Raw genomic sequence first — 23,730 nt, 5'->3', positions numbered from 1 at the left:
AAGCTTCTTGCATATGCGAGCTGCGGCATTGGGGGCGTGACATGCCTTAGACCAGGAGTTAGCAACAACCTCCATGAACCCATCATGATTAGTCCAGAAGTTCTCAAACCGAAAGAGCTTGGATCGGGGGATACTCGATTCAATTGTGACCACACACGGGATGTGGTCGGACACCGGCTTTCCCAGAGGCAGGACCATCGTGTTTGGATATGAGGTAGTCCAACAGGATGATGTGAAGAACCAATCCAACTGTTCTAGTAGAGGGTCATCCTGCATATTGCTCCAGGTATATGCTCGGCCTTTCACAGGTAATTCCATAAGCGACTGTGCACGAATGAGCTCATTAAATAACAGCATGTCCGCAGTGTCACCCCCAGGTTTGTTTCTGTTATTTGTGGATCGAATAAAATTAAAATTGCCAAGAATCAGCCAGTTTTCATCATCAAGAATATTCAGATCAAAGAGCCGGTTTGTAAAATCCACTCGATGCTGGCCAGAGTAGGGGCCATAGACATTGATCAGATTCCACGAGTCATTCGATTGCGTGGCAACAAAAGAAACCCCCACTGCAAAAGAATCCACATACCAAGGTGTGCCCATAAACACAGAACTATTCCAAATTATAATGATGCCACCCGAGGCACCCACTGATGGTGCAAAAACAAACTTGTTGAAACGCTTAGGGCAGAAAGTTTTAATAAAAGCAAGATCAAAGAATTCACGTTTAGTTTCCTGGATACATAGCACAGAACAACCGCTAGTATCGATCGCATTCCTAATAGCCAAAAGTTTCACATCAGAGTTTATGCCTTTGATGTTCCATGAGAGCACGTTCCACGATTTATTCATCAGAAAGGAAGACTTCAATCTTCGGCCTCCACAAACGAGCGCTGGTCATCCAGCAGCTTCTCGTGGGATAGGGCTTCCGGAGCAATTCCACAATTGCTTCCCATCTGTTGAAGATCTTCGATCGGTGTTGGGGGGGGGGGCAAGTAGCAGTGAGCACCTGCACAGGAGCAGCAGCCAAAGAAACAGCAGTGACAAAAGGAGTCTCTCGTGGTTTCACCCTTGACTTGGAACGCTTAGTGTGAGAAGCATGGTTGATTTTGAAACCATCATACTTGTTGGATCTAGTGCTCCGTCTAACAGCAGCGGTGTCCAAAGGCACTAACACATTGCGGTGTTGTGGAGCATTGAACATAGAGGAAGATGCAATCACTTGAAGTGCATTAGGCTGGTCTGATGAAGGCATTACCTGAGACTCCACATCTGCCGAGACAAGCTACGTGATCGCCTTGAGAGAATGGTCAGACAAATCCCAGTCTATAGCGGACAGTCGAGCCCTGGGTTCAGGAGACAGCAGAGACGATGGAACAACAATTGTTCCCCACTGAACTCTCCCACGACACTCGGCTAGATCGGAGTTCGAGGGACGTCATCGAGCTGAACGTGTGCTAGAACTCGGAGGTGCCATAGTTTCGGTGCTTGATCGGTCGGGCCGTGAAGACGTACGACTACATCAACCGCATTGTTCTAACGCTTCCGCTTTTTGGTCTACGAGGGTACATGGACAACACTCTCTCCTCTCGTTGCTATGCATCACCATGATCTTGCGTGTGCGTAGGAATTTTTTTGAAATTACTACGTTCCCCAACAGTGGCATCCGAGCCAGGTTTTATGCGTAGATGTTATATGCACGAGTAGAACACAAGTGAGTTGTGGGCGATACAAGTCATACTGCTTACCAGCATGTCATACTTTGGTTCGGCGGTATTGTTGGATGAAGCGGCCCGGACCGACATTACGTGTACGCTCACGCGAGACTGGTTCTACCGACGTGCTTTGCACATAGGTGGCTGGCGGGTGTTAGTTTCTCCAACTCTAGTTGAACCGAGTGTGGCTACGCCCGGTCCTTGAGAAGGTTAAAACAACACTAACTTGATGAACTATCATTGTGGTTTTGATGCGTAGGTAAGAACGGTTCTTGCTCAGCCCGTAGCAGCCACGTAAAACTTGCAACAACAAAGTAGAGGACGTCTAACTTATTTTTGCAAGGCATGTTGTGATGTGATATGGTCAAGACGTGATGAGATATAAGTTGTTGTATGAGATGATCATGTTTTGTTGAAGTTATTGACAACTGGCAGAATCCTTATGGTTGTCTCTTTATTGCATAAGATGCAAGCGCCAAATAATTGCTTTACTTTATCGCTATGTGATAGCAATAGTTGCAAGAGCAATAATTGGCAAGACGACCATGTGACGACACATTGATATAGATCAAGATGATGGAGATCATGGTGTCGTGCCAGTGACGATAGAGATCATGAAAGTACTTTGGAGATGGAGATCAAAGGTGCAAGATGATCATGGCCATATCATGTCACATATTTTGATTGCATATGATGTTTATCTTTTATACATCTTATTTTGCTTAGTTCGACGGTAGCTTTATAAGATGATCTCTCACTAAATTTCAAGGTATAAGTGTTCTCCCTGAGTATGCACCATTGCGAAATTTCTTCGTGCTGAGACACCACGTGATGATCGGGTGTGATAGGCTCTACGTTCAAATACAACGGTGCAAACAGTTGCACACGCGAAATACTCAGGTTAAACTTGACGAGCCTAGCATATACAGATATGGCCTCAGAACACGGAGACCGAAAGGTCGAACGTGAATCATATAGTAGATATGATCAACATAGTGATGTTCACCATTGAAAACTACTCCATCTCACGTGATGATCGGACATGGTTTAGTTGATTTGGATCACGTGATCACTTAGATGACTAGAGAGATGTCTGTCTAAGTGGGAGTTCTTTAGTAATATGATTAATTGAACTTTAATTTATCATGAACTTAGTCCTGATAGTATTTTGCAAATTATGATGTCAATAGCTCGCGTTGTTGCTTCCCAATGTTTATTTTGATATGTTCCTAGAGAAAAACTATGTTGAAAGATGTTAGTAGCAATGATGCGGACTTGATCTGAGGTTTATCCTCATTGCTGCACAGAAGAATTATGTCCTTGATGCACCGCTAGGTGACAGACCTATTACAGGAGCAGATGCAGACGTTATGAACGTTTGGCTAGCTCAATATGATGACTACTTGATAGTTTTGTGCATCGTGCTTTATGGCTTAGAACCGGGGCTACAAAAACATTTTTGAAACGTCACGGAACATATGAGATGTTCCATGAGATGAAATTGATATTTCAGACTCATGCCCGTGTCAAGAGGTATGAGACCTCTGACAAATACTTCGCCTAAAAGATGGAGGAGAATTGCTCAACTAGTGAGCAAGTGCTTAGATTGTCTGAGTACTACAATCACTTGAATCAAATGGGAGTTAATCTTCCAGATAAGATAGTGATTGACAGAGTTCTCTAGTCACCATCACTAAGTTACTAGAATTTCGTGATGAACTATAATATGCAAGGGATGACGAAAACGATTCCCAAGCTCTTCGTGATGCTGAAATCAACGATGGTAGAAATCAAGAAAGAACATCAAGTGTTGATGATTGACAAGATCACTATTTTCAAGAAAAGGGCAAAGGGAAAGAAAGGGAAACTTCAAGTAGAATGGCAAGCAAGTTGTCACTCCCGCGAAGAAGCCCAAAGCTGGACCAAAGCCTGAAACTGAGTGCTTCTACTGCAAAGGAAATGGTCACTGGAAGCGGAAATTCCCTGAATATTTGGTGGATAAGAAGGATGGCAGAGTGAACAAGGGTATATTTGATATACAGGTTATTGATGTGTACCTTACTAGTGTTTATAGTAGCCCCTGGGTATTTGATACTTGTTCGGTTGCTAAAAGTTAGTAACTCGAAACAGGAATTACAGAATAAACAGAGACTAGTTGAGGGTGAAGTGACGATGTGTGTTGGAAGTGGTTCCAAGATTGATATGATCATCATCGCACACTCCCTATACTTTTGGGATTAGTGTTAAACCTAAATAAATGTTATTTGGCGTTTGCGTTGAGCATGAATACGATTTGATCATGTTTATTGCAATATGGTTATTCATTTAAAGTCACAGAATAATTGTTGTTCTGTTTACATGAATAAAACCTTCAATGGTCATACACCCAATGAAAATAGTTTGTTGGATCTCGATCATACTGATACACATATTCATAATATTGATGCCAAAAGATACAAAGTTAATAATGATAGTGCAACTTATTTGTGGCATTGCCGTTTGGGTCATATCGGTGTAAAGCGCATGAAGAAACTCCATAAAGATGGATTTTCGGAATCACTTGGTTATGAGTCATTTGATGTTTGCGAACCGTGCCTTTTGGGCAAGATGACTAAAACTCCGTTCTCCGGAACAATGGAACGAGCTACCGACATTTTGGAAATAATACATACCGATGTATGCGGTCCAATGAGTGTTGATGCTCATGGCGAGTATTGTTATTATCTGACCTTCACAAATGATTTGAGCAGATATGAGTATATCTACTTAATGAAGCACAAGTCTGAAACATTTGAAAAGTTCAAAAAAATTCAGAAGTGAAGTGAAGAATCATTGTAACAACAAAATAAAGTTCTACAATCTAATCATAGAGGAGAATATTTGAGTTACGAGTTTGGCTTTCATATAAAAACAATGTGGAATAGTTTCGCAACTCACGCCACCCGGAACACCACAACGAAATGGTGTGTCCGAACGTCGTAATCGTACTTTACTAGATATGGTGCGATCTATGATGTATCTTACCAATTTACCACTATCGTTTTGGGGTTATGCATTAGAGACAGTTGCGTCCACTTTAAATAGGGCACCATCGAAATCCGTTGAGACGACGGCTTATGAACTATGGTTTGGCAAGAAACCAAAGTTGTCGTTTCTTAAAGTTTGGGGTTGCGATGCTTATGTGAAAAGGTTTCAACCTGATAAGCTCGAACCTAAATGGGAGAAGTGCGTCTTCATAGAATACCCAAAGGAAACTGTTGGGTACACCTTCTATCATAGATCCGAAGGCAAAATATTCGTTGCTAAGAATGGATCCTTTCTAGAGAAGGAGTTTCTCTCGAAAGAAGTGAGTGGGAGGAAAGTAGAGCTTGATAAGGTAATTTGTACCTTCTCCCAAATTGGAAGGTAGTTCATCATAGAAATTAGTTCCAGTGATTCCTACACCAATTAGTGAGGAAGCTAATGATAATGATCATGAAACTTCAGATTAAGTTACTACAAAACCTCGTAGGTCTTCCAAAAGTACAGTACGCACCAGAGTGGTACGGTAATCCTGTTCTGGAAGTCATGTTACTAGACCATGATAAACCTACGAACTATGAGGAAGCGATGCTGAGCCCAGATTCCACGAAATGGTTTGAGGCCATGAAATCTGAGATGGGATCCATGCATGAGAACAAAGTGTGGACTTTGGTGGACTTGCCCGATGATCGGCAAGCCATAGAAAATAAATGGATCTTCAAGAGGAAGACAAAGGCTGATAGTAGTGTTACTATCTACAAAGCTCGACTTGTCGCAAAAAGTTTTTCGACAAGTTCAAGGTGTTGAATACAATGAGATTTTCTCACTCGTATCGATGCTTAAGTCTATCTGAATCATGTTAGCAATTGCCACATTTTATGAAATCTAGCAAATGGATGTCAAAACTGCATTCCTTACTGGATTTATTAAAGAAGAGTTGTATATGATGCAACCAGAAGGTTTTGTCAATCCTAAAGGTGCTAACAAATTGTGCAAGCTCTAGCGATCCATCTATGGACTGGTGCAAGCATCTCGGAGTTGAAATATACGCTTTGATGAGTTGATCAAAGCATATGGTTTTGTACAGACTTTTGGAGAAGCATGTATTTACAAGAAAGTGAGTGGGAGCTCTGTAACATTTCTAAAACTATATGTAGATGACATATTGTTAATTGGAAATGATATAGAAATTCTGGATAGCATAAAAGGATACTTGAATAAGAGTTTTTCAAAGAAAGACCTCGGTGAAGCTGCTTACATATTGGGCATCAAGATCTATAAGATAGGTCAAGCCGCTTGATAAGATTTTTCAATGAGTATATACTTTGGCAAGTTTTGAAATAGTTCAAAATGAACAGTCAAAGAAAGAGTTCTTGCCTGCGTTGCAAAGGTATGAAATTGAGTAAGACTCAAATGCTGACCACAGCACAAAATAGAAATAGAATGAAAGTCATTCCCTATGCCTCAGTCATAGGTTCTATAAAGTATGCTATGTTGTGTACCAGACCTATTGTATACCTTGCTCTGAGTTTGGCAAAGGAATACAATTTTGATCTAAGAGTAGATCACTGGACAGCGGTCAAGAATATCCTTAGTGAGGACTAAGGAGATGTTTCTCGATAATGGAGGTGATAAAAGAGTTTGTTGTAAAGAGTTACATCGATGCAAGCTTTTACACTAATCCAGATGACTCTAAGTCTCAATCTGGATACATATTGAAAGTGGGAGCAATTAGCTAGAGTAGCTCCGTGTAGAGCATTATAGACATAGAATATTTGCAAAATACATATGGCTCTAAATGCGACAGACCCGTTGACTAAACTTCTCTCACGAGCAAAACATGATCATACCTTAATACTCTTTGGGTGTTAATCACATAGCGATGTGAACTAGATTATTGACTCTAGTAAACCCTTTGGGTGTTGGTCACATGACGATGTGAACTATGGGTGTTAATCACATGCAGATGTGAATATTAGTGTTAAATCACATGGTGATGTGAACTAGATTTTTTTTTTGAAACTGCATGACAGTGGGAGAGGCTCCCACTGACTTTTGTATTACTCACAAGGGACCAATTACATGTGAACTAGATTATTGACTCTAGTGCAAGTGGGAGACAGAAGGAAATATGCCGTAGAGGCAATAATAAAGTTATTATTTATTTCCTTATTTCATGATAAATGTTTATTATTCATGCTAGAATTGTATTAACCGGAAACATAATACATGTGTGAATACATAGACAAACATAGTGTCACTAGTATGCCTCTACTTGACTAGCTCGTTAATCAAAGATGGTTAAGTTTCCTAACCATAGACATGAGTTGTCATTTGATTAACGGGATCACATCATTAAGAGAATGATGTGATTGACTTGACCCATTCCGTTAGCTTAGCACTTGATCGTTTAGTATGTTGCTATTGCTTTCTTCATGACTTATACATGTTGCTATAACTATGAGATTATGCAACTCCCGTTCACCGGAGGAACACTTTGTGTGCTACCAAACATCACAACGTAACTGGGTGATTATAAAGGAGCTCTACAGGTGTCTCTAAAGGTACATGTTGAGTTGGCGTATTTCGAGATTAGGTTTTGTCACTCCGATTGTCGGAGAGGTATCTCTGGGCCCTCTCGGTAATGCACATCACTATAAGCCTTGCAAGCAATGTAGCTAATGAGTTAGTTACAGAATGATGCATTACGTAACGAGTAAAGAGACTTGCCGGTAACGAGATTGAACTAGGTATTGAGATACCGACGATCAAATCTCGGGCAAGTAACATACCTATGACAAAGGGAACAACGTATGTTGTTATGCGGTTTGACCGATAAAGATCTTCGTAGAATATGTAGGAGCCAATATGAGCATCCAGGTTCCGCTATTGGTTATTGACCGGAAACGGTTCTCGGTCATGTCTACATAGTTCTCGAACCCGTAGGGTCCGCACGCTTAAGGTTTCGATGATAGTTATATTATGAGTTTATGAGTTTTGATGTACCGAAGTTTGTTCGAAGTCCTGAATGTGATTACGGACATGACGAGGAGTCTCGAAATGGTCGAGACATGAAGATTGATATATTGAAAGCCTATATTTGGATGTCGGAAGTGTTCCGGGTGAAATCGAGATTTTACGGGAGTACCGGGAGGTTACCGGAACCCCCCAGGGGCTTAATGGGCCTACATGGGCCTTAGTGGAGAAGAGGAGAGGAGGCAAGGGCTGGGCCGCGCGCCCCTCCCCCCTAGTCTGAATAGGACAAGGAGAGGGGGCGGCGCCCCCCCTTTCCTTCCTCTCTCTCCCTCCTCTTTCCCCCCTTCTCCTACTCCAACAAGGAAGGAGGGAGTCCTACTCCAGGTGGGAGTAAGACTCCCCTTGGCGCGCCCCCTCCTAGGCCGGCCGCCCCCTCCCCCCTTGCTCCTTTATATACGGGGGCAGGGGGCACCTCTAGACAGAACAATTGATCTCTTGATCTCTTAGCCATGTGCGGTGCCCCCCTCCACCATAGTCCTCCTCGATAATATTGTAGCGGTGCTTAGGCGAAGCCCTGCGACGGTAGAACATCAAGATCGACACCACGCCGTCGTGCTGACGGAACTCTCCCACGACACTCGGCTGGATCGGAGTTCGAGGGACGTCATCGAGCTGAACGTGTGCTAGAACTCGGAGGTGCCATAGTTTCAGTGCTTGATTGGTCGGGCCGTGAAGACGTACGACTACATGAACCACGTTGTTCTAACTCTTCCGCTTTTTGGTCTACGAGGGTACGTGGACAACACTCTTCCCTCTCGTTGCTATGCATCACCATGATCTTGCGTGTGCGTAGGAATTTTTTTGAAATTACTACTTCCCCAACAAAAATAATGAAAAGGGCCAAAAAATGTTGAAAATTGCAAAATTTGGTAGACTATTACATGGGATAAATCTAGAGTCTTATTAGCACATGTACATCATTAAAAACTCCCAGAGTTAAAAGAATACAAGACATGCTCTAGAATTACAAAAGGATAAAAATACAACATATTAGAGTATTATATGTATTTATATAGGACATATTTATATATTTCAAAAAAAAACGGGTCGTGTCGTGCCAGCCCGCGAGCCCCGCCTCTAGGCCCAGGCACAGCCCGTGGCGTGCCATGTGCCAGGCCTGGCCCGTTTAGCCCGGGCCGTGTCGTGCCTAGGTCGTCCCATGCCTGCGTGCTATCGGGCCGGCCCATTTAGCACGACTCGTTTGGCCAGCTATACGCAGCAGCCGCCGCAGCTCGGCGACGGGTTCGGGCTTGGGATTTTTTGCTGAATATAATATCCTAAATGTAATTATGTTAATTAAAAAATGTCACTGTTTATATGCTTGGGGATGGGCTCGGGCTTGGGATTTTTTGCTTCGGGCTTTGCCAAGCCTGGCCCGGCTTATGATCGGGTCTACAACCCACCGCAACAGCCGCCGCAGCTACTCGTACTGCCCATTCCCCCACGCACTTTGCTCAACGAATCTCTATTTTTTATATTTAAAAAAGAACGTAAGGTCCCCATTTCACCTTTCTTTCCATCACCCCTTCGTCCAACCTTTCATGTACTCCCTCCGTTTCAAAATAAATGATCCAACTTTATAATAAAGTTAGTATAAAGTTGAGTCATCTATTTTCACCTTAATTTACTTACCTTCTAAACCAATTTCACTTTAATTTACTTACCAAATTTTTAGTCATAATATAAGGTAATTCACGGACAGAATTTGATGAACATTTATTTACACAGTTGTATTTTTTTATTATATAGACAGATAAATCACATGCTAACGTATTGGAATATTTATATTCGCATGGGCATTGTTCTATTAAAAATAAGACAAAAATAGCCCCGCGCACCCGTGCCTTGATCATCGCCTTCGCGCACAACCCACCGCACTAGCCAGGCGCACGGCCAGCACGCACGCTCGCCACTCCCGTCCTGCCGCCTCCTGTCTGGCTCCTTCCCAGCCTCCGCCGCGCGCCGCCACTTACCGTCGCGTCACCTTCTCTGCTTCTCCCCAGCCGGCGACCACCGCAGAAACGTAGTGCGCTGCCTGGGCGTCTACGTCGCTGCACGCCTGCACACGGCGGAGGAGCTCCCGGTTACTTCGGCAGAATCTGAAAACCGAGCCAAATTGTCGGTTTTCTAATTTTGTTCGTCATTTTGGGTTCGAAATTACTTAACCGAGCCAAACACCGAACTACACCAACCGAATCTTCGGTTTCTACCTACCTAACGCCCAGGCCCCTTGCTGCTCCACGCCGGACTCGCCACCGGAGGAGGAGGGCCAAGATAAACAAAACCGAATCCGAATAAAGCCGGCAAGTCAATGCAGTTCGCGATCACCACCGCCGTCTCCGCGAACCCGCATCTGAAGCCTCTGGTCTCCTTCCCGCGGCCGTCGCCCCCGCACCGGGTCCGAGTCCACCCTCCTTGCCACCGCCTGAACACGAGGGCGAGCGTCATGGCCTCCTCGGCGCCGCTGGAGCTCACCATCACGCGCCCCGACGACTGGCACCTCCACCTCCGTGACGGCGACGTGATGGCCGCGGTGCTCCCCCACAGGTTTGCTCCTTCTGCTGCTAGTGCACTCTTACTGTTCGGTGCAATGCCTCAAAGAGCTTAAACAGGCAGGGTGGCTGTGTGTTTGTTGTATGCTCTTTGGCAGCGCGAGGCACTTTGAGAGAGCCATCGTGATGCCCAACCTGAAGCCACCGGTTACTACAACGGCACGTGCGATCGCGTACAGAGATGAGATCCTCAAGGCGCTGCCTCCCGGGAGCAGCTTCGTGCCGCTCATGACGCTCTACCTCACGGACAGGACTAGCCCGGAGGAAATTAAGATCGCAAGTACGGATTCTCCCTACCGCAATTGGTTCTTTAGCTGTTTTTTTTTACCGTGTGTACTTCATGGTTGCATCTCTTGGTTATCAAATATCTATATCTGTCTCCCAACTAGCGAAAGACCAAATTTATAGTCAGCCCTAATGTTTGTTAGTGTTGATGTGCATTTGTGTGATGAGTTTGTTAGCACATTGTCAGTGTGTGTTAGAAGCTAGAATAAGCTTTATTGACGTGATTACAATTATTCCCTTAACGATTCTGGGTCATCTTGTAAATGTTATGCTCCTCCTTCAGTCATGACTCATAATGTTTATGTTTCATGCCATGTTTGTTTTGTTGGTTTGTAGGAAAGAGTGGTGTGGTTTTTGCTGTCAAGTTGTATCCTGCTGGAGCAACTACTAACTCCCAAGATGGCGTAACTGATATTTTGGGGAAATGCTTGCCTGTCCTTGAAGAGATGGTCAAGCAGGAAATGCCTTTACTTGTAAGTAGTTATTGTTCTTCTCCCTACACAGAATCCCAAAGTTTTGGTTCATCTGCCAAGTTGGTCTCTACTTTTACTTGACATGTTAAATGGGCTTGTCATTTGTTGCCTTGACAATACCGAACTTATCAAAAAGATGTTTGTTAGAGTTAGTACTATTGATTCCTGTATGATCAATGCCAACATAGTCACCTTTATGGCTATTTTTCATTTCCTTCAGGTTCATGGAGAAGTCACAGATCCTCATGTCGACACCTTTGACCGTGAGAAGGTCTTCATTGAGAAAATATTAGCACCACTTGTACAAAAACTTCCACAGCTGAAAATTGTTATGGAACATATCACTACGATGGATGCAGTGAACTTCGTAGAATCATGCAAAGAAGGTATGTGCTGTTTCAATGACCCTTAATACTTCTGTTTTCCCTTTTACATGGTTCTTACATTTTGTTGTGTTTTCAGGTCATGTTGCTGCAACAGTGACTCCGCAGCATCTCCTTCTAAACAGGAATGCGTTGTTTCAGGGTGGTTTACAGCCTCACAATTATTGCTTGCCAGTGCTGAAGAGAGAAACCCACAGTATGTTCTGGTCACTCTTGTGTCCCTAAGCCACAAAAGTTTCCAATCTCGTATCTCTAATTCTGCTTTTTCAAGAACACGCAAGAAATCTCTAATTCTGCTCAACTTCCTACCATTAATTATTGTTCTTGTTGAGATAATTGGTAGAAAACATTGACTTGGACATTCCTTCAGCACTAAAAGACTAGATCTACAACATTGCTATTCTTGCATTACATTATCATGTTCCTTTTGATGATAATTATATTCAGTTCTTGCCCAACATTGCAATTTTGAATACAAGAACATGGCTATGGACTTCGTTGCATTCTTTTATTATCACCTCCATTTGTAGGATAGCACGAGCAATGTCTTTGGTAGATAATATGCTCAATCTTCCTTTTCTTCTTTCTACAGCATCCAATGTGTTTAACTGTCTCTGAATCTTCTACCTCAGGGCAAGCTATTGTTTCTGCTGTAACAAGTGGGAGCAGACAATACTTTCTTGGCACTGACAGTGCTCCCCATGATAAACGGCTGAAGGAGTGTTCCTGTGGATGTGCAGGAATATATAGTGCTCCTGTTGCTCTTTCTCTTTATGCGAAGGTATTTGAAGAGGTAATATATTTCTCTCTCTCTCTCTCTCATCGGAGTTCAGTATTTTGTTTGGCCTGGATATCTTACCATCTTACTAGAAACTACAGTCATAATGACTTTAGCTACAAAAAGCCTATCATAATCTTACGGGCAAAGAACTACTCTGTCAGACATGAAAATGCTAAAATTTCCTACTAATCTGTTTCTTGGACATATTGTGTCCTGTTTCAGGCCGGTGCTCTTGATAAGCTAGAGGCGTTTACAAGCTTCAATGGGCCAGATTTTTATGGTCTCCCAAGGAACACATCAAAGACTGTTCTGAGAAGGAGTCCCTGGAAAGTGCCTGCAACTTATGCGTACGGTTCAGGAGTGATTGTGCCTATGTCCACCGGCAACACTCTGGAATGGCTTCCGTCCGATCAGCCCGAAGAATAAGCAAATTACAGACGGTCCATTTGGGGGAGAAACAATAAGTGGAGCCGTTCCATCTCCTCCCTTTCTGTAGAATGCGCCTGACAAAACAAGGTTTTGGTTGTAGACTTACCCCGTGTGGGATTCTTAAAATCAACTTTGTAAGAACAACTTATTCCAAGCAAGAGCGAAAAAGTCTTCGTCTGAATAAAAGAAAAGAGGTTCTTGTTGAGTTATCTGCATTTCAGTGGATTGCACTAAAACCTCGTCATAAGATAAAAGGGTACAAGCTATATGCAGGTAAGCAATACTATATTTGCCTGCGAGTCTTGTTGAGTCGATTGGCACGGCAGGTGAAGCGGCAGCCACAGCCATCCGTGCGCAGGTGTTGTGTCGGCATAGCTCTACCCAACAGGTTCAAATGTTGGTGCTCATATTACACACACCACTACGAGAACAAGGAATTTAGCCAGTTCCTTGGTTTATTCGTCGTCTCTTTCATTCCTTTTTTTTCTTTTCTTTTGCGGGTGTCTCTTTCATTCCACCCTGAGTTTAGAAGACGTGTTGTTCGCGTGTAGTGATAATTCAAGATAGTACTGTATTCCTTTTTGCAGGTGATAATTTAAGACACTTTAACTCTTCAAACTTACTAATATTCAATTACGCGATCCGTTTTCAACTCGCATGTATCGTTGTGGGCACATTGCACACATCACTCTGTTCCTCCCTCCACACAAATATAAGATGTTCTACAGTAACCCTTTTCTAAATATGTAGACACTTTTTAGTTTTAGTGTGCTTGTTCATTCATTTCAATCCGACCGTAATCTATACTGAAATATCTGAAACATCTTACATTTATGAACGGATACTTGAGAATCATAGTAAAAAATAAAAACCTCATCCGAAGCAGATATAACCTGCTGAATTCTCTGCTAACTACTTTGTCATCGTCGCCGATCACCACCGCTCGTGCTTTCGTCAACATCCAGGCCATCGTCGCCGTCCTCGTCGTCTTGGATTGAAGCGAGGAGCGCCCGCCGCTCGGCGATTCTGAGCATGCCCATCTCCTCCATCTCCCTGACCACTCTTTCAGCGTCCTCCCTCTTCCCCGCCCTCCCCAGCTCCTCCACCACCGCCCTCCTCGTGATATGATCCACCACCGCCCCCGCCCTGGCCATATCCCACATCACCCGCTCGGCCTCCGCGGCCTCCCCGGCCACCGCGAGCGCGCTGACGAACGCGTTGCAGGACGGCTCCGTCGGCATCATCCCTTTGCCCCGCATTTCGTCGAACAGCTCCCGGGCGTTCTTCGTGCGGCCCTGCGCGCTCAGCCCGCGCACCAGGTAGCTGTACGTGAGGCCGTCCGGCTCGCACCCGTAGACGGGCGCCATCTGGTGGAACACGCGCAGCGCGTCGTTGAGGTGCAGCGACTGCGCGTAGCCCTTGACGAGCACGTTGAGCGCCCGGGTGTCCGGCGGGATGCCCTCCTCCAGCATCTGCCGGAACAGCGCCGAGACGGTGTCCATGTACATGTAGTGGACCATGGAGTCGTTGCCCCCGCGCGACAGCAGCGCGGTGAAGAGCGCGTGGTAGGTGTCGGCGGCGGGGCGCGCGGCCGGGTCGGCGGAGGAGCGCATGAGCGTGTAGACGTGGAACGCCTTGCCGAGCTTGCGGAACTCGCAGTAGAAGTAGAGGGCGGCCCTGAGGAGGGGCCCCGGGGACGGCAGGGACGGGAGGAGGGAGAAGAAGAGGGCGCAGGTGCGGTCGAACTCGTGGTAGAGCTGGGCGGTGCCCAGGCGCTTGATGGCGACGAGGAAGGGCCCGGGGTCGGGCCGGAAGGTGGGCCGGCCGAGGGAGTGGGTGAGGAGCGGGAAGAGGAGGCGGAGGTCGGAGGTGGAGGCGAGCGAGGATGCGAGGACGGCCGGGGTGAGGCGGGAGGGGAGGGAGGCGATGGCAGCGGAGACGGCGTCGGGTGACGGCGACTGGCTGGGCGCGCGGTGGCTGCGGCGGAAGCGGTGCGGGGTGCGGCGGGAGGAGGTGGCGAAGGGGAGGTGCTGGGAGAGGGAGGCGCCGGCGGGCGTGCTGCAGAGGATGCGGCGGAGGAGCGTGCTCATCGCGGCGGCGGCGGCGGGGATACTGCAACACCAGTACAGTCCGCAGAACCCACAAAAGGCCACAGACGGCATAACACAATCCCCCACCCGGTTAGGCAACCGCCACCACGCACGACACGCTCACATCACATCACATAGCACCAAAGCACAGGCGGCCTAGTCGGCTTGCAGAAAGGATGGCCGCCGCGGTCGCCTTGGCAAGCCCTCTCCGGCGACTCCTCCACCTCCCTTTCCCGCGCCGCGCTATCCCCACACCACTCCGCTTCTTCGCGCGAGGTAAGCCCTAACCCATTGCCTGGTCGGCCTGATGCTCTGATTGAGCTGTTTGTCTAAGACTTGGTCGCCATGCGCAGGGCGGTGTGACCTGGCCCTCGTCGTCTCGGCGGCCGCAGTCGGAGATTCGTCTGCTAAGGGGAGCGTGCACAGGCATGTAATCGAGGAAGTCATGGACATTCTGGATATGGTTATCTCTTTTTCTTCATTCTAACACATTTGTATTTTCCATTGAGCTTCCGTCAGAGTCTAGTTCGACGTGAAACAGTTATGTTTGAGTGTTTCGCTTACTGAGATTAGATGGTTGACGATAATGCGGATAGTCGGCTTGTGGATGAGGTGTTTGATTAACTGCGTCAATGGAACTTGAGGTTTCTTTCCGCAATTTAAGAAAGTATCATGAGCTTCAGGTTGTGTTCCAGTAGGCTCACAGACTTCCTCTCTAAGTGGGTTTGTTACATGAAAATTAGGGGGAAATTGGATGTGTTTACTGAGATTAGATGGTTGATGATAGTGCCGGATGCTTGGCCTATCGGGGAACTGTGCCTCGATGGAATCTGAGACTTCTTCCCACTATTCATGAGCTTCAGGTTGTGTTCTAATAGGCTGATGCTTCCTCTCTAAGAGAGTATTTTTAGTACATGAAACTTAGGGGAAATGAGAAGTGCTTCCTGTTAGCTGTTTCGCTATTGAAGCATGAAGAAAAAGCCAATGAATTGTCCATTTGGTGTGTGAAAACATAACCTTTCAATCATATTGACTGGTGCCTTAGTAAGAAGAGAGTAAAATTGCTTCTTCCAAGGTATACCAAGTGGCTGGAGTTATTATATAATTAGTGAATAGATGTACGGATAAGTTGTAGGGAGGAAATACAAACTTGATCCTAATATCCTATAGTGTCACATGATGCTTGAAACAGAACATAACATAACTGCCTTTTTGCATATTAACAATGTACCATGAGATTACTGCATGACTTTTCAGTAAATTTGATTCAGTTCTGTAGTTAATCCATTTCCAAGAGATGGCATATCACCCTGTTTCATATTGAGCAAATTACTGGGGTTACCAGTTACATGATCATTAGTCCTTCGATTCATGAATTTGTACTGACATCAAGCGTATGCAGGCACAAAGGGCTTCCCAACGGAGAGACGTCTTCCACACCAGTTTTCTTACGCCGCCTATCATAGCGGAGGCTATGCTAGCAATTGAAAAGTTAGCTGATATCAAAGCAGTAGCTCAGGGGGGCTATCCACAGGTTGAATTCAATACAATCAAGGGACTTGAATAATAGCTTATATTAACCTATATACCTTGTTTTTCTCATCTTCATATCCATCTAGGCTGAGCGGTGCCGAATTTCGGTTGGGCATCCAGACTCTATGAGAAGTGACCCAGATGTAGTTGCTGCTTTGAGGTTTTCAAGAATTTATATTGTAGCCACCACTACCTGTTATGTAAACTGACTTTTAAACCTTTCCCAGCATCTCCGGGAATTTCCGATTGGAACCCTGTTCTCATGGTGACTTTCTCGGTGCTATTCTTGGGGCAGGAATTACAAGGGAGAAAGTTGGAGATATACTTTTACAGGTCCACACTTTCCACAAATACTCATTTCCCTGATGCGGTGTCCAGTTTTCCTTTTTCCATCTAATCATCATTTGGGTTGTCTCTTTGCTTTTCTGTTAGGGGGAAAGAGGTGCTCAGGTCCTTGTTGATCCAGAGCTTGTTGACTATCTGACTTCCACACTAGAAAAGGTAGGTGTCTCGCAAATTATGTTGCCAATTTTTCGTTTGCGCGAGCTGGATGTGCATGCTCCCACTTATGTGCCTATGTTTATATAGTGGACCAGATCTGAGATATGGTTCATTCTTCATTGACATGCATTCAATGCTATGCAAAGCACATAGCCTGTATATTACATGCTGATGTATTTATTTTTACTCGGCACTTTAAGAAATTAGAGCACATTGCGATCTTAATTTTTATGTCCGCTTAGATTGCTGAAAATCTTTGTTCTTTTTATGTTAGTCTTTTGTATTTGTGAGTTTTGACCCAAATCTGTCCACGAAGAATCTCCCCATGAACTTCGACTGTTGTTCATGATTTTTTTGAGTATTATTTTCCTTGTTGGAAGTGCTGATTCTTCTAATTATGGTTTACTCTGAATGATATTTTATTGAACAGGTGGGGAAAGTTGGTGTTTCATGCACCCAGATTCCCTTGCTTGCTATAGAGTATGAGCCACCAAGGTTTGTTTCACATGTCATCGTGGATCTTAGTATATATACTGCATGCTTAAGATCACAACAACTTATGATGTAATACCCTGGAATAAGCTACTCAGCACTGCCATTGAACTGCAGGACCAAATCTTTTAAAACTGTAGAATCATCACTTCGGGTTGATGCTGTGGCCAGTGCAGGATTCAAAATATCACGCACAAAGCTTGGTAGCATGATCAGGTATGAACTTTAAGCTGCTAATTTGTTACTTTATGTTCAGTAAGGCTTTTCTTTACCTTAACATGAATAGTTGGACATTCTTATCTTATTTTGGACAGTGCTGTTAGCCTGTTGGTTTTTCTTATTACCGTGCACAATGCAATTCATTGTAAGTTTCTTTTTCTGTTTGGTAAGTTTTGGAGATGTTCGTGTGAATTGGTCACTGGTTTCGAAAAGTGGAGCTACCCTAAAGGCTGGAGATGTTGTTTCTGTCAGTGGGATGGGGAGATTAAAGGTAAAATCAATCACCAGTTATTGTCTTTTTGAATAAATGCTTGACGAGCCTTGAATTCTCTTGAGCAAATTAGGATAAAATTATGATGTTACTGTTGCACCTAGTTCACGCTGATGGAACAATTTTTCTGGTGTTTGAGAGGCATTCCACCAGTGCAGGTTTTTGAGAATATGTTGGACCTTGCATTGTATTGTGTATGCAGTTAAGTTGGACCCCCCCATTCTATATGTTTAGTGTTTGTTATTGTTTTGATCTTTTCCTTCCTTATTCTGTGAACCATACTCCAAGATGTTAAATGGAAAAATTACAGCCTTCGCTGTCCACTTATAGTCATAATATGTTTGTTGATATATGCTGACAATTAGATCTTTGCATTATATGATATGCAGAAATACCCGTTATAGCATGCTATGGAAGATGTATGCATGCTACTAGAGATGTCTAATACATTTTCAAATCTTTGTTATATGCTTGAGTTACTTCAAGTCATTATTTCCTGTAGATTGGGGAAATCGTGACTACGAAGAAAGGCAAATATGTCGTTCAGTTGATTCAATATTTGTAGGCCCGTGACTGATCAATTGTTCTCTGAAGAATACCTGACTCGTGGTATGCATTTTGATACCTACCTACTATTTGAAGAAAATTCTTTTGTTCACGATTCAAATAGTAAAGCTGAAAATTTCGCTCTGCTTAGTATAGTATATTCTAAGATTCATCAAGTAATTACTTCATTTTGCTTGAATGAGCTGGGTTCAATAGTTCTAAAGAAACTCGTGAGTACATAGTTAGGGTGTAATTGTATTGCTGATTCATCACTGAGGCAGTATAAAAGATTATACTATGATGGAAAAAACAATTTATTTATGCTATATGTGCTTAACATCTACTCCGTATTTTGGATTTGCACTCTTCTACTCTTTACTGTGCACTTTGCTTTCAGAGTTTGCAAACTGCTCAGTTGCTTACACAAGCATAAGGGCTGCAGCTGCCTACCTTTGCCTACCTGCAAATACTATTTACGATGAAACTGATCCATAGTGTTTAGAATGGAAAAGGACAAGTGGACAGTACTTGTAAAGTATATGTGACAACTTATCTTTAAAGTCCAGCTGAAATTGAGAATGAAATTTAAAAGGTACGCAATTTGCTTATACCCCCTCCGGTCCTTTTTACTCCGCATGTTATGTTTCAAGTCAAACTTTACAAAGTTTGACCAAATTTATATTAAAAAATATCAACATCTACAATACCAAATATATATACTATGAAACTAAATTTCATAATAAATCTAAAAATATTAATTTGGCATTGTGAATGTTGATACCTTTTTCTAGAAGTTTGGTCAAAATAAAGATACTTTGACTTCGGACAAAACTTATATGCAAACTAAAAAGGACCGGAGGGAGTAGTTGCAAGTCCATATGTTTTCAATGTTTTTATGAAGTACTCCCTCCGTTCCGAATTACTTGTCTTAGATTTGTCTAGATACGGATGTATCTAGCACTAAAATGAGTCTAGATACATCTGTATCTAGACAAATCCAAGACAAGTAATTCGGAACGGAGGGAGTAAATGGTATCATACATGCAAAGGTGGGTAGCTGCACATAGGCTTAGAAAATCTGCTTCCTTTCATCAGAATTCTTCGTGTGGCAGCTACCACTGATGTAGTCTTCTTGGTATTTTGTAGGATCAAAGTCCCTCCGAACTCCAACTCCTGTGAGGACTTGTTCTGCTTTGGGGCAAAAAGGGAAAAGAAAAGTATACATTTTGGAAACCAATGGAAATGTGTTTCTTCTATTCATACTAATAAAGAGCAATTCGGAAACAACATCTTCAGTAATTTCTGTCATCAGGAAACATGTGACATGACTACGATATGGTAGGAAACCTTTGCACTTGGGTAAATTAATAACTATGGGTCGTAACTTCTACTCCCTTTTTTTAAAGACTTCTCAAAGGGTTATATTCGTTGTACTGAATCTTCCGTTCTAACTTCCAAGTTGCAAAATTACCTTATTACTCCCTCAGTCCGAAAAGCTTGTCCCAAGCTTGTCCCAATCTCTGGTAAAATTGATAACTATGGGTCGCAAGTCCAACCCCCTATATATTTTTTAGAGGCTTTGCAAAGGGCTATATTCCTTGTACCAGATCTCCTGTTCCAACTTCCAAGTTGCAAAATTATCTCAAGACTCAGTGTTGGAAGTCAGAAACGATTCTTACTGTTGCATAAGTTTTGTTATCACAGGGTTCCTTCTTGAAAACACCCGTTATCACAAGATTCCTTCTCGAAAACACCCGTTGTCACAAGATTCTCATTTTTTCGGTACAAAGATAAGGAGTTGTTCAACCATCCCTGGTACTAAAGCTCATGTCATCTCGTCTCTTGAACAATAAACCACAAAATATCTAGGAAAGACTTACACTGTTGAAACGCTATGGCAATGGCAGCAGACCTGAACCTGACTGCTAAAGCTTCCTACTGGTATCCATCTGAAGTGCTTATCTGTTTCGCAATCACGCAAAACCTTTGGACCTACCGCCTACGTACAATGCAACAGTGATGAAATATGTAGATCTTGGATGATGCCAGGCAGCACTGTAGGTAAGTCTCCGGTCTCCAGTTCCACCAGAATGCAAATAATTTGCCCCTCCTACGCATCCTTTCACGGAGATATCCAATCTGATCCAGTTGGGATACTAGTCTACTAGGCTATGCAAAAAGCAGTAGAGTAAGTATCACATGCATGCTCTTTAAAGGAGTGCTGTAGCTGTGTCCCAACTTTGTGGACCTTAATTGAAGTAACTTGACAGCCTGTGACAAGGAGGTGTCTGATTTAAGCCCACCAATTAATTGGACGGGGAACTACAGCTACCTCCCTTGCTGAAGGTAATGCCAAAAGGTTGCTCACTCACATGCTCCTATCCTATCGCCATAGAACTGACCTGGCCACCTGGGAGTACTGGTAAGCTATGTGTGGCTTACCGTTGTTCAGGTTTTCGCCCGGTTTATCTACACCAAACCAAGCAGTTTGGGTCCTTGTACAACGAATATAATAGCTCTCCTGATATCTTTCAAAAATAACAAAGCTACAGTCGAGACCAAATGGATGGGTTTATCTATCATTGTGGTTGCTTGATTGATTTGGCGCTGAAGAGAATGGAGGGAGGGAGGGAGCATTTGGTATTGTGACTTTAAAGTGGACCGCGGTGAAATGCTGGTGGTAGTGGGCTGAATGAGTGGGACAGGTAAGGGCGAGCTACCTTTTCCACAACAAAATCATCCCAAGTTTGGACCCTTGCACGACAAGTTTTACTACTCTACTTTTTGAGCCGGCGTGATGTTGTTCTTTCCGGCTACTAGTAGATAACGTATTCATCTCACTCAGGAGAGTCAAGTCCAAGTACCTATCTTAGCTTTTTTTCTCTTGTTTTCTGCAGTCCAACAACCTGTTGAAAACAGACGCTCCTTCCTTCAGGAAGGACGCCCTTCCTGGACGTGCCATTTGTAGGACAAGACTGGCCGTGCCATTTGCCAAAATATGTGCGTAAAGCTTCCTTGTATTCTACGCTCGCCATACTTTGAAAACACACAAGGCCAACGCCTCCCTTTTGCTTCCCTTTTTTTTAGCTAAAACGCCCTTCCGGCTCTTTATTCATCAGGCGCTAGCATATCTGACTGCAAGGTTTCAGTCAGCCACCCAGGGATTACATCGTACACAAGCATAGATACAAAAAGCTTTAAAGCATGCCTAGCTACATGGTGGGCTGCCAAATTAGTCCGACGGCAAGCATACCGAAGCTTGAATCTGTGAAAGAAATTACACATATCCCTCATCTCTCTGATGAGATGGAAACAACTTGACTTCTGTGGAGCTTCCCATAGATTCTGAATTTGTTGGCAATCCGTCTCCACCTCCACGTACTGAAGCCCTGAATTCTGCGCTGCTGCAAGCACATCTCTGCACGCGAGAAGCTTGATCGTGAGGGGGTCCGAAACTCCATCGTATCGTGAACACCCCGCGCTCACGAACGCCCCCTGGTGGTCTCGTACGACAAAACCTGCACCACCTTTGCCATGTTCCGAGTCCGTAGCTCCATCTGTATTTATTTTCACCCACCCCACAACCGGTGGCTGCCATCTTGGACGGATAGCAGGTTGAAGTCTGCCGGTTGCTGGAACTTCAAGAGCTCAAACAATCTCTTCTATGGTTCTCATGGATTGCATTGGTTGGTACTGCTGCTCTCCATGTGTATAGCTATTTCTTGAGTGCCACACTGCCCACATCACTGTGATCATGATTGCCGCAGTCTCCTTCTTTATCATGTTATGGTCCAGTATATCCTGGGACCAAGTCCCTGGATGGAGCCTCGGCATGTTTATGTCGAAGAAACGCTCAGCCGCCTCCCAGAAGCGTCTAACATGGTCACACTCCATCAATGAATGAAACAACGTTTCATTATCATTGCCACACATTGGGTAGTTTGGTAGTTGCTTTATATGCCGACGCTTAAGTTCTCCATAGCTAGGTAGAAAACCCTTTAGCACTCGCCACCAAAATACCCTAATCTTGTGCAGAACATTAAGCTTCCACAGAGCTCGCCATGTTCCTTCATCACCCGTCGATGAGCCCTCTATCACCGTCATCTGCCGCTTTTCTTCCATTGCATGCCTATACGCTGATCGTACAGTAAAAAGGCCGGACTTCTCCCACGCCCATGCCCAGATATCTGCACCGCCTGTCCTCGACCTTGGCATAGCCAAAATTGCATCCACATCAGGGGGTAAGAATACCGATCTGATCAGCTTAGTCTTCCACTGGTTTGAAACTGGATCAATCAAATCTGAGACTAGCTGTACGGAGTTTGGCTTCAGAGCTCCCATTGGTCTCATGGAGAAGCTTCCATCGATCCAATGATCGTGCCAAACCTCAGTCGTAGTCCCGTCTCCCACTCGCCGAATAAGACCCGACTTGAGCATCTCCCTTCCTTTTATAATAGCCTTCCAAGTTTTTGATGCACTTGCAGGGCACCCGGCTGTAAGAAACTCCTCATTTGGGAAGTACCTTCCCTTTAACACACGAGCACACAAGCTGTTTGAGTTCTCAAGTATTCTCCATGCCTGTTTTGCTAGCATTGCGTCATTGAAAGTCTCAAGGTCACGAAAACCAATCCCTCCTTTTGACTTTGCAATGCACATTTTCTCCCAAGATTGCCAATGCATTCCCTTTTTATCTAGTGAACCAGCCCACCAATATTTTGACATGTTCGCTGTCAGTTTCTTGCACAAGCCTTTTGTGAGTTTAAAGCAACTCATAGAGAAGGCCGGTAGAGCTTGGACAACAGATTTTAAGAGAACTTCTCTTGCAGCGCAAGACATCTTCCTTTCACACCACCCTTGCACCTTTGCCCGTGATCGCTCGTTGATATGTTCAAAGTTTTGCTCCGTGATTCTGCTCGCCGCAGTAGGGAGGCCAAGGTACTTTTCCGACATAGCCTCACGATGTATCTGAAGAGCATTTTTAACACCCCTCTTAACAGAAGCCCCGCTGTTTGGACTAAAAAATACAGAGCTTTTCAACTTATTGGCACTCTGTCCCGAGCCCACACTATATTGTTCAAGAATCTCATTCAATCTTGTGGCACTTCTGGAATCAGCCTTCATAAAGATCAAGCAATCATCTGCAAATAAGAGATGCAAAATCCATGGGGCAGTATTACTAACTCTGACGCCCCTATCAATCCACCCTCCATCATAGTTTTGCAACATACAGGAGAGGCCCTCCCCACACAGGAGAAACAAGTAGGGTGAGATGGGATCTCCCTGTCAAAATCCTCTAAAAGGCGAGAAAGTCGGCAGTAGTTCACCATTCACCTTCACTTGAAAACTCACGGTGGTCACACAAAACATAACAAGTGATATCCAGCGTTCATGGAAACCAAGTTGATG

At 44.2% G+C, this 23,730-nt stretch overlaps 3 protein-coding genes across 6 annotated transcripts; 2 read left to right on the top strand and 1 right to left on the bottom strand.

Moving 5' to 3' along the window:
• The first annotated feature begins 9,677 nt into the window (after nucleotides 1-9,677).
• Nucleotides 9,678-12,885, top strand: LOC119276819 (dihydroorotase, mitochondrial-like). The gene is made up of 7 exons (XM_037557979.1): nucleotides 9,678-10,316; nucleotides 10,420-10,601; nucleotides 10,943-11,079; nucleotides 11,300-11,465; nucleotides 11,542-11,658; nucleotides 12,095-12,255; nucleotides 12,466-12,885. Exons 1-7 carry the CDS (start codon nucleotides 10,081-10,083, stop codon nucleotides 12,667-12,669), a joined length of 1,203 nt encoding a protein of 400 aa, XP_037413876.1. The 5' UTR covers nucleotides 9,678-10,080; the 3' UTR covers nucleotides 12,670-12,885.
• Nucleotides 12,886-13,451: 566 nt separating this feature from the next.
• LOC119276818 (pentatricopeptide repeat-containing protein At2g27800, mitochondrial-like) lies at nucleotides 13,452-14,932 on the bottom strand. The gene has a single exon (XM_037557978.1). The coding sequence runs from the start codon at nucleotides 14,832-14,834 to the stop codon at nucleotides 13,593-13,595; it is 1,242 nt and encodes a 413-aa protein (XP_037413875.1). The 5' UTR covers nucleotides 14,835-14,932; the 3' UTR covers nucleotides 13,452-13,592.
• Nucleotides 14,825-19,726, top strand: LOC119276820 (putative RNA-binding protein YlmH). Of its 4 annotated transcripts, XR_005136826.1 has the most exons (13): nucleotides 14,825-15,038; nucleotides 15,116-15,225; nucleotides 16,165-16,296; nucleotides 16,382-16,455; nucleotides 16,523-16,628; nucleotides 16,728-16,796; nucleotides 17,227-17,291; nucleotides 17,406-17,504; nucleotides 17,679-17,778; nucleotides 17,883-17,979; nucleotides 18,281-18,387; nucleotides 18,722-18,916; nucleotides 19,471-19,726. XR_005136826.1 is itself a non-coding variant. In XM_037557980.1 (12 exons), the coding sequence occupies exons 1-11, from the start codon at nucleotides 14,939-14,941 to the stop codon at nucleotides 18,349-18,351; spliced, it is 1,023 nt and encodes a 340-aa protein (XP_037413877.1). In that variant the 5' UTR covers nucleotides 14,825-14,938; the 3' UTR covers nucleotides 18,352-18,387; nucleotides 19,471-19,726. The 4 variants fall into 4 exon arrangements, 2 of the variants coding, with proteins under 2 accessions (XP_037413877.1, XP_037413878.1); XM_037557980.1 differs by lacking the exon at nucleotides 18,722-18,916; XR_005136827.1 differs by lacking the exon at nucleotides 17,883-17,979 and having other exon boundaries at nucleotides 14,826-15,038.
• Nucleotides 19,727-23,730: the final 4,004 nt, after the last annotated feature.

Source organism: Triticum dicoccoides, chromosome 3B (genome assembly GCF_002162155.2).
Source record: "Triticum dicoccoides isolate Atlit2015 ecotype Zavitan chromosome 3B, WEW_v2.0, whole genome shotgun sequence".
Taxonomy (NCBI): Eukaryota; Viridiplantae; Streptophyta; class Magnoliopsida; order Poales; family Poaceae; genus Triticum; species Triticum dicoccoides.
Note: the sequence above shows the minus strand (reverse complement) of the source record. Positions and strands in the feature narration are given on the sequence as shown.

Coding starts and splice junctions, on each gene's coding strand:
- LOC119276819 (XM_037557979.1), top strand. CDS start 10,081: ATGCAGTTCGCGATCACCACCGCCGTCTCCGCGAACCCGCATCTGAAG. Junction 11,080..11,299: donor AGCAGGAAATGCCTTTACTT/GTAAGTAGTTAT, acceptor CATTTCCTTCAG/GTTCATGGAGAAGTCACAGA. Junction 12,256..12,465: donor ATGCGAAGGTATTTGAAGAG/GTAATATATTTC, acceptor GTCCTGTTTCAG/GCCGGTGCTCTTGATAAGCT.
- LOC119276818 (XM_037557978.1), bottom strand. CDS start 14,834: ATGCCGTCTGTGGCCTTTTGTGGGTTCTGCGGACTGTACTGGTGTTGC.
- LOC119276820 (XM_037557980.1), top strand. CDS start 14,939: ATGGCCGCCGCGGTCGCCTTGGCAAGCCCTCTCCGGCGACTCCTCCAC. Junction 17,779..17,882: donor GTGGGATGGGGAGATTAAAG/GTAAAATCAATC, acceptor TGTTGCACCTAG/TTCACGCTGATGGAACAATT. Junction 17,980..18,280: donor TGCATTGTATTGTGTATGCA/GTTAAGTTGGAC, acceptor TATTTCCTGTAG/ATTGGGGAAATCGTGACTAC.